The sequence below is a fragment of the Chiloscyllium punctatum genome, chromosome 6 (genome assembly GCF_047496795.1).
Source record: "Chiloscyllium punctatum isolate Juve2018m chromosome 6, sChiPun1.3, whole genome shotgun sequence".
NCBI classification, from domain to species: domain Eukaryota; kingdom Metazoa; phylum Chordata; class Chondrichthyes; order Orectolobiformes; family Hemiscylliidae; genus Chiloscyllium; species Chiloscyllium punctatum.
This window is the reverse complement of record NC_092744.1, coordinates 65,065,226-65,080,172: the sequence shown is the minus strand read 5'-3', so window position 1 is coordinate 65,080,172 and position 14,947 is coordinate 65,065,226. Positions and strand designations below refer to the sequence as shown.

At 41.7% G+C, this 14,947-nt stretch overlaps 1 protein-coding gene across 1 annotated transcript in view; it reads left to right on the top strand.

The window, feature by feature from the left end:
• Positions 1–14,947, top strand: part of LOC140479035 (retinol-binding protein 2-like) — a 38,149-nt gene that overhangs the window by 15,294 nt on the left and 7,908 nt on the right. Inside the window, exon 2 of the mRNA XM_072572816.1 lies at positions 12,729–12,907. Coding sequence (XP_072428917.1) covers positions 12,729–12,907 — 179 coding nt within the window. The remainder of the gene's footprint in view (positions 1–12,728; positions 12,908–14,947) is intronic.

The window sequence follows — 14,947 nt, the reverse complement described above, 5'->3', positions numbered from 1 at the left end:
AGAATGATGGAATTCAAGGCTCATGTTAAATAAATAAGGATTAAGATTTTAGCAGCAGTCAAGCCAAGCCTATATCCATTTGCATGAGAAATATTTTTCATTGCCTTTTACTTAAAGCAATAGAATTCATCAAAACAAACATGTTGCATGACATTGAAAATGGTTTTGGCAACTGGTCCACTTCCAAATGGACCAAAATGCATCCGACTTAGTACTTGTACAAACCCAGCTCAGAAGGCATATAAGATTTAAATTGACTTTAATTTCACAACTGTGGCTTGAACACACATGTTGAGGTTCAAGCCTAATGTTGCTGTTTCAGTAGAATCAGAGCAACAGAATTATTATAGTCAATGAGTCTTCCAGTATCTTACCTATGACATTACAATTTTGTGCACAAAGATAGGAAAACTTGCTGATTTAACTTCATTTTTAACAAAAAAATATGTCTTTCATTTTCAGACAGTGACTGTTATTGCTATTGTTCAAGAAACATAGGACTTAGCTTGTTGCTAATTTTGTCACTTCTTTTTCCACATCTTTGAAAAGAGATACATCAATGACCTTTCTTCTGTCATAAGGTCAAAAGTGGGGATGTTCACTGATGATTGCAGTGTTCAGCACCATTCGCGACTCCTCAGATACTGAAGCAGTCAATGCTCAAAGGCGACAAGATCTGGACAATATCCAGGCTTGGGCTGACAATACACAACTACAGCTAAAATGCAAGTGTTTGCATCATTTCATTCAGACCCTTGTTGTAATTGAATGACACTCCAAAATATAAAAGAAATGACAACCATTCATTCTACAGGTTTATCATCTTCCATAAGGACAATCAGTTGCACTCTATTCAGCTATATGCTTTTGTATCTTAAGAAAATAGTAATGTTTTAAATGCCATTGGAAATGTGAGAGGTTTGATGATCTTGGAAGAAAACAGAGCACTTGACAGTGAAATGTAGTCTTAGTGGGAGTGCCAACTCACACCTGATAGCTCATTGTCCATCTGTTGTATACTTTGGCCAAATAACCAACTCTGTTCTTTTGGCAACTCATTTCTATTCTTTTAAAATTTGAAATCCCCCCCCCCCCGCCAATGCATTTTATAATGATTCATTTATAACAGACAATTCTTGTAGGAGTTTTCCATCATCACGTTCATTTTTCAGTCTAGTATAGCCAATTGTATTGTGTAAGAGAGCAATCTGTGAATATTGTAATATTCAATAAAGTGGGGTGGAACAGTCACTGAGTGGTTAGCACTGCTGCCTCACAGTACCAGGGACCTGGGTTCCATTCCACCTGCAGGCAACTGTCAGTGTGGACTTTGCACATTCTCCCCATGTCTGTGTGACTTTCCTCTGTGTAAACTGGTTTTCTCCCACAGTCCAACGATGTGCAGGTTAGGTAGATTGGCCATGCTAAGTTGCTCACTGTGTCTCAAGATATGCAGGCCTGGCAGATTAGCCATGGGAAATGCAGGTGTGCAGGGATGGTGTGGGTCCTGGTGAGATCTTCTTTGGAGGGTTGATGTGGAATCGAATGGCCTGTTTTCACATTGTAGCAATTCTATGATTCAGGGAACAGGAAAATGTTCTACTGCTGATCAACACAATCAGGTTTTGCTGAGTAATAAATGGTGCAAAGTTTTCACCACTCTGAGGAAGTTCAAGAATGACTGAGCAATTAGGTGGTGACAGTGTGTGAGAGAAAACCAGAAGCAGACTCTATGCAGATAAGAACTGTAAAGCTTTGTTGGTGATCTCTATGACTCAATGACTCTGTGGGAAAGCACCATAAAATCATTGGTTCTATGTAGTTAGGACTCAGAAAGTAGTCCAAATCCTGGTCAGTACAGTCTTGGGGGCGCGGGGGGGAAATATGTTGAAAGGATGCATGTTGAGGGCTGGCTCCATAGGGATGAAGAGTGTTTGGGTCAGCTCAGGAGTGGGATACGTGGGTCCGGATCTAAGAAGTAGCTAGGCAGGGCTATTAAACAAACTGAAGAAGCAGTGGATTCAGGTCAAGTCTGAAGGGGGTTGGGTTGGGAAGCTGGGTCAGAATTGGTATGGAGTGAGGAATGGGCTGTTCATGAATTCATGGCAGTTGTCTGTGTGAAGGCTTGGGGTGTTTGGTTTCAGAGTTAGTTAGGAGCTGAAGCAGTTTTATTTCCTCTTTGTTATCTATTCAGGCAAGTCAGACAGATAATTGAAGCCTTTGGTCTTTAACTTAAAGTTAAGATACTTTTGAAGAGTGCAAAGGCTACAGAGATGGTTCCTACAATAGGAGCTACACCCAAATAGTAATTTTTAAAATTCATTCATGGGACTTGGGCATCGCTGGCTGGGCCAGCATTGATAACCCATCCTTATTGGCCCTTGAGAAGGTGGTGGTGGGCTATGTTCTTGAATTGCTGCAGACCACTTGCTGTGAATTGACCCACAATGCTGGTAGGGAGGGAATTCCCTCTTTGCTCTGTTTTATATCCTTTGCTTTTCTAATAACAGCTTCATATTTATTAGCGGGCCAGAAAAAAAAGACTTTACAGCAGTGGTGTTTTCTAAATTTGTTCTCTCATGGAATATGTACGCCACTAAAAATCCAGTGTATGTTGCCCATTCTCAATTTCCCTTGAACTAACAAAATTGTGAGCTATTTCAGAAGTCGGCCACATTACTGCAGATGTGGTTTCTTAACTCCACCAGGTTGGGTAATGATTACAGATTCACTTCCGTAAAGGACATGAGTGAATCAGATATTTTTATAATGATCGATGATCATGGTTTCTGAATCTAAGTCCAGTTTTTATAAGTTGAATTTAAATTCCACCAGCAGACTTGGTGGATTTGAACCCAAGTGCCCAGAGCATTAGCCTGGGCCTTGGGATGAATAATCCAATGATATTACCACTACATCTATTTCCCCATGGCTGCACCCTAATCAATTTTTATCATCTGTTGACTGAGCATAGAGAACCCTCTGTGAGCAGAGAGGCTTGAGCAAAGGGAATTTACGCAAAACATTATTTGCTTGACTATCAGATTGATTCTGTCATTAGTTGTTGCAAATCTTATTTAAAAGTGCAACACCAGGGAGAGTTTGAAATAAAAAAAGTAATACGTGCTATTTTTATTACTGCTGGCATCTGTGAATCTCGTGTTTAAATGCCAAGCAGAGTGTGATACACAGCAGGAAGGTCTCTGGATTTGTTTCTATATTTTGCTCAGTTGATTCCAGTCAGACCAGCCAGGGCTGAAAGCAGGAGCTAACCTTTCACCAATGGGTGGCAGAAATCTGGATGGAATTTCAATGGTGGCAGCCAATTAACAGGCCAATGCCAGAACTCTATACAACTACACGTCATGGTGACTGCTGAGGCACTCTTAAAGACAGGTAAATTGCTTTCATCCAGGCAAGCCGTGGCCACAGCCATGTGACACAGCCATGGGGGCAGCTATTGCCATCAGGGGGCTTCACCCCCTCGGACAAACTCTGAGGTAACCAGGGTCTACCCACTGTGATAGAATCATAGAATCATAGAGATGTACAGCGCGGAAACAGACCCTTCAGTCCAACCCGTCCATGCCAACCAGATATCCCAACCCAACATAGTCCCACCTGCCAGCAACCGGCCCATATCCCTCTAAACTCTGACTATTCATATACCCATCCAGATGCCTTTTAAATGCTGCAATTGCACCAGCCTCCACCACTTCCTCTGCCAGCCCATTCCATACGTGCTCCACACTCTATGTGAAAAAATTGCCCTTTTGGTCTCTGTAAAATCTTTCCCCTCTCATCCTAAACCTATACCCTCTAGTTCTGGACTCACCCGTCCCAGGGAAAATACTTTGTCTATTTATTCTATCCATGCCCCTCATGATTTTATAAACCTCAATCAGGTCACCCCTCAGCCTCCAACACTCCAGGGAAAACAGTCCCAGCCTATTCTAAGTTTCCCTATAGCTCAAATCCTCCAACTCTGGGAACATTCTTGTAAATCTTTTCTGAACCCTTTCTAGTTTCACAATCCTTTTGATAGGAAGGAGACCAGATTGCACGCAATATTCCAAAAGTAGCCTAATGAAACTCCTGTACAGCAATGTGACCTCCCAACTGCTATGCTCAATACTCTGACCAATAAAGGCAAACATACTAAATGCTGCCTTCACTATACTATCTGCCTGTGACTCTACTTTCAAGGAACTATGAACCTGCACTTCAAGGTCTCTTTGTTCAGCAACATTCCCGAGGACCTTACCATCAAGTGTATAAGTCCTGCTAAAATTTGCTTTCCCAAAATGCAGCACCTCACATTTATCTAAATTAAACTCCATCTGTCACTCCTCAGCCCATTAACCCATCTAATCAAGATCCTGTTGTAAACCAGTAACCTTCTTCACTGCCCACTATAACTCCAATTTTGGTGTCATTAACAAACTTACTAACTATCCCTCTTATGCTCATATCCAAATCATTTATATAAATGATGGAAAGAAGAGGACCCAGCAGTGATCCTTGTGGCGCTCCACTGGTCACAGGCCTCCAGTCTGAAAATTACCTTCCACCACCACCCTCTGTCTTCTACCTTTGAGCCAGTTCTATATCTAAATGGCTAGTTCTCCTGGTATTCCATGAGATCTAACTTTGCTAACCAGTCTCCCAAGGGGAACTTTGTCAAAAGCCTCACAGAAGTCCATATAGATCACGTCCACCGCTCTTTCTTCATCAATCCTATTTGTTATTTCTTCAAAAAACTCAATCAAGTTTGTGAGACATGATTTCCATTCACAAAACCATGTTGACTATCCCTAATCAGTCCTTGCCTTTCCAAATGCATGTACATCCTGTCCCTCAGGATTCCCTCAACAACTTGCCCACCACCGACGTCAGACTCACTGGTCTATAGTTCCCTGGCTTGTCCCACGTTAGCCAACCTGCAGTCTTCTGGCATTTCACTCATGACTATTGATGCTGCAAATCTCTCAGCAAGAGGCCCACCAATCACTGCCCCACTTCCCACAGAGTCCTAGGGTACACCTGATCAGGTCCTGAGAATTTATCCACTTTTATGCATTGTTCTCCCCATCCAGTGGCAAGGTGAGCAAAATGCTGGCAAGCAGGGGGAGGTGAACCTTCATTATGCCCTTGTCGTTCCACTGGTCAGTTGGTGGGCACTCACATCATTGAGATTCCCATCACTGTTCCCATACCATGGTGCCAGAGAGATATTTAGGATTCTTTCCAAGGCCTTCCCTTACCATATCATCATCTGCAGATAACTGCTAGTTGGTGTTAATAAAAACCTATTTATTTAAATTTCGAATGCCCGTTGTCCAATCATTCTTAACAACATAGAAAATGGGAGCAGAAATAAACCATTTGGGCCTTAAAGGCTGCTCTGCCATTCAATATGATCATGGCTGATCATGCAACTCAGTACCCTGTTCCTGTTTTCTCTCCATACTCTTCAATCACTTTAACTCTGAGAACGGAGGATGGGAAAAAATTGGGACTATAAGAGCTACTCCTTTTTTGAGGTAGTTTAGGTGCTGGAGATGATTTCCTCGAATTCCAGAAGCAGCAATTAATGTTTTATATGCTGTTGCATTGTTTTGGAACTTTGGGAGAAAAAAAGATCAAAACAACGGCACTTTAAAAAGGAGGAAGATAAACAAAAGGTAGCGACCACATGGTCAAATGAGGGAGAGAGAGAAAGAAACCTACACTGTTAACTGATACAGCAGTGAATCTGTACAGTTACTGCCTTTGCTGTTTGTGTTCACATATCTCTGGACATTGGAATGTGTCCAGGAAAAACTAACAAACAGCGAAATTCACAGCTGACCTTGGAGGAACCTGTGTGGGAGAGCTGACAGCACACGAACAGATAAGTGCATAGTTTTATAACACGTGACCTTGCTGTAAGTCTACAGTAGTGAGTAGAGTGGGTTCTTTCTTGATGAGATGTTTTATTGAGAACGGTCTCTTGATTAAATCAGAAAAATGTGAACCATAACTACTAAATTAGCCTGGAGAAACATTACTTCAAGCAAAAAGATGGTGCTGTTTTCTGGGTCTGTAGATTGTAAGGAGCAAAGATGATGTTTGGTAGAGTGGCATGCTCTTCCTTTGGGGCGTGAGAGTTTAGGGAGTGTTTCCATGTTACTGATGATTATGTCTGCATCAAGTGTCTTTGGTTGTGAATCATATTAGATCACATGGATCGGTTGGAGCAGCAGTTATAGGCAATAAGCAATTTACAAGAGCTGAGGGTGTGATGGGTGGCTGTTATGGGAAGGGAGAAATTCCACAGATACAGTCAGGTAGAAGGGTTAAATCCAGGAAAGGTAGGAGGGATAGGCAGGTTGTGCAGGAGTCTCCTGTGGCTAACCCCATTTCAAACAAGTATGCTGTTTTTGGAAAATGTAGGCAATGATGGACTCTCAGGGGAATGTAGCACGGACAGCCAAGTTTCTGGTATCACGCCAGGCTCTAATGTAATGAGGAATATGTTGGGTTCCAAGCAATCAATTGTGACAGGGGACTCTCTTGTCAGAGGCACAGAGAGAGACGTTTCTGTGGCCAGCAGCGAAAAACAAAATGGTGTGTTGCCTCTCTGGTGCCGGAAACAAGGATATCTCAGAGTGGGCACAGAATATTCTGAAAAGGGAGTGGGACCAGCTGGAAGTCATTCTACACTTTGGAACAAATGACATAGGAAGGGAGAATACAGAAAGTTTGGCAGGAATTTTAAAAGGAGGTCCTCGAGAGTAGTAATATCTATATTACTCCTGGTGCTACAAGCTTGTGAGGGTAGGAATAGGAGGATAAAGCAGATGAACACGTGGCTGAGAAGCTGCTGCAGGGGAGAAGGGTTCACATTTTTGGATCATTGGAATCTCTTCTGGGGTAGAAGTGACCTGTACAAGAAGGACGTATTGCACCTGAATTGGAAGGGAACTAATATACTAGCAGGGAGATTTACGAGAGCTGCTCAGGAGCATTTAAACTACTACGGTGGGGAGATGGGACCCAGAGAAATAGTGAGGAAAGAGAACAATCTGAGACTGGTTCAGCTCGGAAAAGGAGTGAGTCAAACAGTCAGGGCAGGCAAGGACAAAGCAGAGAATGAGATAGGACTGATAAATTAAACTGTATTTATTTCAATGCAAGAGGCAAAACAGGGAAGGCAGATGAACTCAGGACATGGTTCGGAACATGGGACTGGAATATCACAGCAATTACAGAGATGTGGCTCAAGGATGAACAGGACTGGCAGTTTAATGCTCCAGGATATAAATGCAATAGAAAGGATAGAAAGGGGACAAGAGAGGAGGGGAAGTGGCATTTTTGCTGTACTTAGGGAGGATATTCCTGGGGATACATCCAGGGAAGTTATTTGTGTGGAACGGAGAAAAAGAAAGGGATGATCACCTTATTGGGATTGTATTATAGACCCCCTAATAGTCAGAGGGAAATTGAGAAACAAACTTGTAAGGAGATCTCAGCTATTTGTAAGATTAATAGAGTGGTTATGTTAGGGAATTTTAACTTTCCAAACATAGACTGGGACTGTCATAGTATTAAGGGTTTAGATGGAGAGGAATTTGTTAAGTGTATACATGAAAATTTTCTGAGTCTGTATGTGGATGTACCTACCAGAGAAAGTGCAAAACCTGACCTACTCTTGGGAAATAAGGCAGGGCAGGTGACTGAGATGTCAATGGGGGAGCACTTTGGGGCCAGCGATCCCAATTATATTAATTTTAAAATAGTGATGGAAAATGATAGACCAGATCTAAAAGTTGAAGTTCTAAATTGGAGAAAGGCCAATTTTGACAGTATTAGGCGAAAGCTTTCAAAAGCTGATTGGCTGCAGATGTTCACAGGAACATGGAAAATGAGAAGCCTTCAAAAACGAGAAAACAAGAGTCCAGAGACAGTATATTCCTGTTAGGGTGGAAGGAAAGACTAGTAGGCTTAGGGAAAGCTGGATGACTAGAGAAATTGAGGGTTTGGTTAGGCAAAAAAAAGGAACCATATGTCAGGTATTGACAGGATAGATTGAATGAATCCTTAGAAGAGTGTAAAGGCAGTAGGAGTATACTTAAGAGGGAAATCAGGAGGGCAAAAAGGGGACATGTGATAGCTTTGCCAAATAGGGTTAAGGAGAATCCAAAAGGATTTTATAAATACATTAAGGACAAAAAGGTAACTAAGGAGAGAATAGGACCCCTCAAAGATCAGCAAGGCAGCCTATATTTGGAGCCGCAGAAAATGGGGGAGATACTAAACGGGTATTTTGCATCAGTGTTTACTGTGGAGAAGGACATGAAAGATGTAGAATGTGGGGAAATAGATGGTGACATCTTGAAAAATGTCCATTTTATAGAGGAGGAGGTGCTTGATGTCTTGAAATGCACAGAAGTGGATAAATCAAGTGTATCCTAGAACTCTGTGGGAAGCTCTCCAAATGATTGTTGGGCCCCTTGCTGAGATACTTGTATCATCAATAGTCACAGGTGAGAAGCTGGAAGACTGAAGGTTGGCAAACGTGGTGCCACTACTTAAGAAAGGTGGTAAGGAAAAGACAGGGAACTATAGACCGGTGAGCCTGACATCAATGGTGGGCAAGTTGTTGGAGGGAATCCTGAGGAAAAGGATTTACATGCATTTGGAAAGAACTGATGAGGGATAGTCAGCATGTCTTTGTGAGTGGGAAATCATGTCTCACAAACTTGATTGAGATTTTGAAGAAGAATTGATGAGGGTGGAACAGTTTATGAGATCTATTTGGACTTAAGTATGGCATTCGGCAAGGTTCCTCATGGGAGACTGGTTAGCAAGGTTAGATCTCATGGAATACAGGGAGAACTAACCATTTGGATACAGAAAAAAACTCAAAGGTAGAAGACAGAGGGTGGTGGTAGAGGGTTGCTTTTCAGAATGGAGGCCTGTGACCAGTGGTGTGCCACAAGGATCGGTGCTGGGTACTCTGCTTTTGGTCATTTATATAAATGATTTGGATGTGAACATAGGAGGTATAATTAGTAAGCTTGCAGGTGACACCAAAATTGGCGGTGTAGTGGACAGCGTAGAAGTTTTCCTCAAAATCCAATGGGATCTCGATCAGATTGACCAATAAGCTGAGGAATGGCAGATGGAGTTTAATTTAGATAAATATCATGTGCTGCATTTTGGAAAGGCAAATCAGAGCAGGACTTACACAATTACTTGCACAATTACATAGTGTTGCTGAACAAAGAGACTTTGGAGTGCAGGTTCATAGCTCCTTGAAAGTAGTCATGATTTAGAGATGCTGGTGTTGGACTGGGGTGTACGAAGTTAAAAATCACACAACACCAGGTTATAATCCAACAGGTTTAATTGGAATCTCTAGCTTTCAGAGTGCTGCTCCTTCATCAGGTGGTTGGACTATAACCTGGTGTTGTGTGATTTTTAACCTTGAAAGTAGAGTCGCCTGTGGAGAGGATAATGAAGAAGCCATTTGATATGTTTTCCTTTATTGGTCAGGGCATTGTATTTAGGAGTTGGGAGGTCATGTTGCTGCTGTACAGGACATTGGTTTGGCCACTTTTGAAATATTACATGCAGTTCTGGTCTCCTTCTATTGGATGGGTGTTGTGAAACTTGAAAGGGTTCAGAAAACATTTCCAAGGTTGGAGGATTTGAGCTGTAGGGAGACGTTGGATAGATTAGATTACTTACAGTGTGGAAACAGGCCCTTCGGCCCAACAAGTCCACACCGACCCTCCGAAGAGCAGCCAACCCAGACACGTTCCCCTACATTTACCCCTCACCTAACAATTTAGCATGGCCAATTCACCTAACCTACACATGTTTGGACTGTGGGAGGAAATCAGTGCACCGGGAGGAAACCCAGGCAGACACGAGGAGAATGTATGAACTCCACACAGACAGTTGCTCAAGGTGGGAATTGAACCCAACTCTCTGGCGCTGTGAGGCGACAGTGCTAACCACTGTGCCACCGTCCCACCCACAGAGGCAGATAGGCTAGGACTATTTTCCCTGTAGTATCAGAGGCTGAGGGGTGACATTATAGAGGTTTATAAAATCATTAGGGGCATGGATAGGGTAAATAGACAAAGTATTTTCCCTGGGGTGGGGCAGTCCAGAACTAGAGGGCATAGGTTTAGGGTGAGAGGGAAAAGTGAAAAAAGAGACCTAAGGGGCAATTTTTTCACATAGAAGGTGGTACGTGTATGGAATGAGCTGCCAGAGGAAGTGGTGGAAGCTGGCACAATTACTGCATTTAAAAGTCATCTGGATGGGTACATGAATAGGAAGGGTTTAGAGGGATATGGGAAAGTGTTGGCAAATAGGAGTAGATTAGGTTAGGATATCTGGCTCAGCATTGATAAGTTGGGTCTGTTTCTGTTCTGTACATCTCTATGACTCTCTGACTCTAACTATATCCAACTTCTTTTTGCAAACATTCAAACACTTTGTGGCAGAAGATTCAATCCGTTGACTACTCTCTAGGTGAAAAAAGTTCTCCTCATCGTAGACCTCAACAGTTTACCCTTTAAGCTGAGATTGTGACATCTGGTTCTGAACTCCCTGGTCATTGGGAACATCCTTCCTGTACTTACCTTGTACAGTCCTGTCAGAACTTTATAGATTTCTAAGAGATCCTCTTTCATTCTTCTAATCTCCAGCGAATATAGTTCTAATCAACCCACTCTTTCTTCTTAGGTCAGTCCTGCCATTTCAGGAATCAGGCTGGTAAACCTTGATTTCCCTCCCTCTACAGTCAGAATATCCTTCCTCAGATAAGGAGAAAAAAACTGCACACAATACTCTATGTGTGGTCTCACCAATGTCCTTTACAGTTTCAGCAAGATATTTTTACTCCTGAATTTGAATCCTGGTTGAAGATCTGGTTGAAAAATACAATGATTTTGAATATTGTGCTCCTGGGCAATAACTGAGACTTTCTCCTCAGCTAAGGGTAGCCTTTAATTTTGATAACTAGTAAATATGATGAAATAAGAATTGCTGATCTCCTGAAACAGTGCATGGCCATGATATCGTGACAGAATCCTGAATATTCTGCGATTCCAATAATTTACTTTCAAATTAATTGATACATTAAAAGTGTTTTAATTATAAGAATGTATAAAAGAACAGCCAGAGATAACCACGAAGAAAGAACCCATGAAACATTGGGTAGGGGGGAGAGGGGAGGTAATGGTAAAGTGGTAATGTTGCTGGAAAATCCCAAACCCTAACATTCTGGGAACATTGGCTTGAATCCCACCAGTGCATAAGGTGACATTTGAAGTCAGTAAAAAAAAATCTGGAACTTAATAACCAAGTTAGACCCATGACATCCATGTAACTACAACTGATTATCACAAAAATCCATCTGTTTCCAAAATGCCCTTCAGGGAACTCTGCCATCCTTATCCAGTCAGACCCTACATGTGGCTCCTGACCCACAACAGTGTGGTTGAATCTTATGTCCTTCTGGGCAATTAGGGATAAGCAATAAATAAGTGCATCCAAATCTTGTGAATAACTAAAAAAAAATTGTCAATTTCAAGATTGAGAATTACATCAATAGCTGCTATCTGAACCTCAGGTTTAGATAATCTTGAGTCATTCTTGTCCATATATCTTTTAAAATCTACAATTTAAATTCATGTTGAAGTCTTATTAAAGTTTTAATTGATTTTTTGCATACTTGACTAGACTTCATGCATCTGGTATGCGGCCAGGAATCAAAAATAAGGTAGGAGCCTAAAATCTTAGGCTAAGCTGTCATTTCTTATTAGAAAACGTTATAGCATTACTGAACAAGCCATGAATACTTTTAGTTCTGTTCTTAGGGAAATAAAGGTTTCAGACATCCATGGCTTAACCATTGAGAATAGATCTTCAAGACAGCTTTGCATTCTTCAAATAGATTTTTTGTTGTTTGTTGTTTAGTATGCTTTAAATAAACTTTAAACTAACTTTTCTCATCGATTGAAAAGTCACTCCACAATTTCCCACCTTTTAAAAAAGCTGCCTACAGTGAGAATTAGTGTCCTGTACTGTAAATATTTGTGCCTGTTTAGTTCAGAGGTTTAAATTAATCATGACTCATTACTTTTCAAACAGATATGCCACAATGACCTCCAGTGATAATTCACAGCTGTGATATACTTACTCTATTTTTAGTTTACAACAGCATCTTCCATTTATCACCATTTCCATCAATAAATTCATCTCTGGCCACACGATACTGAGTACTCCCTCAGTTGCTGAAGGATCACTGGTGTTCCAACATGTGTCACTGTGCAGTGGGAGGCAAATTCTAAGTCACAGGATCAGGCTTGGCAATATTCCTCTTCTTAGAAAAAACTTGCCCGCAGATGAAATGAAACAAATTCTAACTGCGGTTTTCCAGCCATAACTGTAAGATCACTGCCTGTATAATACAAAAGAGACCTGAGCTGTGCAATAATCTCCTCACCAAATACAGTCTTGATCATTTCCCTTAAGCTTACCTCCCTAGCCTTAAAGTGCTATTTCTATTTGTATGTCATGTCATGTCACAGTGTATAAAACTCTGATTTAAATTTCTCAACTTGATTACAAGACATAGCCTTTCAAGCAGACAGCAAGCTTAAATTCATCTGTAATAAAGGCTTTAGATTTTTTACACTGAACTGACTTTCTTCTCTTCATTGCAGATATCGACTTTGCCACCAGGAAGATTGCTCTTCACCTCAAACAAACAAAAGAATTCAAACAGGAAGGGGACAAGTTTATCACTAAAACCCTAAGTACCTTCAGAAACTACAACCTGGATTTCACAGTTGGAGAGGAATTCGAGGAATGCACAAAAGGCTTAGATAACAGAACAGTCAAGGTATACAGCAAAGATTATTTCTCCATGAGGATTTTTTTTTGAGGTATTATTTCTGCCATTTGTAAAATATGCTTTTGGTGGTTCTTGGGGATGCATTTCTCCCATCAAAGAAGGTGGGGGAGGTGGTGGGGTGGGGGGGGGTCTCTTGTCAGTGTGGACTCGCTGGTGTATCAACAGGTGGAATCTCTGGGTGGATCCCTTCCCACACGCTGAGCAGGTGAGTGGTCTGTCCCTGGTTTGGGCTCTCTGACGCTCGGTGGGATGGGCTGGTCACATGGATGTGGTGCTGCAGTGGCGGCGCCTGGGCTGTCTTTCCTTGGTGTGGGTGTGTTGATGGGACATCAGTCTCCTGGAGCTTTTGTGGCCCTTTCCGGTTTGGGCAGGTGGGTGGCCTCTTGTTGGTGTGGATTTACTGGTGTGCTAGTAGATTGAATATCCGAGTAAGTCTCTTCTGTCACAAAGAACAAATGGTTAAGTAAGTGGGCAAGGATCTGGCAGATGGACTACAACATTGGTCATCCATTTCGGTAGGAGTAACAGCAAACTGGAGTATTATCTAAATGGTGAAAAATTGCAGCATGTTGCTGTGCAGAGGCAGTTGGGCGACCTTGTGCATGAATCACAAAACATTGACTTGCAAGTACAGTAAGTAATTTGGAAGGTAAACAGAATTTTGTCCTTCATTGCTGGAGGATGAAGTTTAAAATATGGAGATTAAGCTGCAATTGTACAGGATGTTGGTGAGGCCACACCTGGAATACCGTGTACAGTTTTGGTCTCATTACTTGAGAAAGAATATACTAGCACTGGAGGGAGTGCAGAGGATGTTCACTGGGTTGATTCCGGAATTGAGAAGGTTGGCTTATGAGAGGATATTGAGTAGACAGTACTGCAAACCAAAGCCATGCTAATATTCAGTCCCATCAGAATACTGCCAAACAGATTGTTTTAAAAAACAAAGAAATGCCAACCAAGAACTTTAGATGATTACATTTTACAATGATTTCTCTGTTTTAGTTACTCAAACGAGATAAGTTTAATATGATACTGTCCCTAACGTAGATACGCATCATCATTACAGTTGTATTGGGGGAGTTGTAATGTGCCTCAATTTTTCATCCTTTCTCTTTATTTAAGGTGAAAATTCCAAACGGAGAAGAGAGTCAATTGTCTCTGCCTGTCCTTCCCTCCTCCCTCCCAACTGCAGCTCGATCTTTTTTTTTGTGGATTATCTTTGTCTATTCCAGGAATTCTCCACAACTGCTAGGAATAAAAAGAGAGGAGAATGAACTCTATCAAAGACAGACATTGACGTGCTGGACTGAGTGGCCTCCTTCTGTGATGTAATCATTTTATGACTCGATGACTCTTTAACTTAACTTCTTAGTTTCTATGTCCTTGGCCCAACCATCCTCAGCTGCTTCATCAATGAGCTTCCATCATAAAGGTAGAAGTGGAGATGTTTGCAAATGACTTCACAATGTTTAGCACAATACATGACTCCTCATATACTGAAATAGTCCGTGCCCAAATGCAGCAAGACTTAGACAATATCCAGGCTTGGGCTGACAAATGACAATAACATTCATGCCACACAAGTGCCAGCCAATGATCATCTCCAACAAGAGAAATTCTAACCATGGTCCCTTGACATCTAATGGAATCCTCTACTATCAACATTCTGGGGGGTTACCATTGACCAGAAACTGAATTTGACTATTGAGTACAGGAGCTGTTGCAGCTGTACAGGACATTGGTTAGGCCACTTTTGGAATACTGCATTCAATTCTGATCTCCCTGTTGTAGGAAGGATGTTGTGAAACTTAAAAGGGTGCAAATCAGATTTACAAGCATGTTGCCCAGATTGGAGGGTTTGAGCTAAAGGGTGAGGCTGAAAAGGCTGGGGCAATTTTCCCTGCAATGTCGGAGACTGAGGGGTGATTGTATAGAGGTTTATAAAATCATGACAGACATAGATAAAGTGAATAGCCAAGAGGGTAGGGGAGTCCAAAATTCAGTCATAGATTTAAGGTGAGAGGA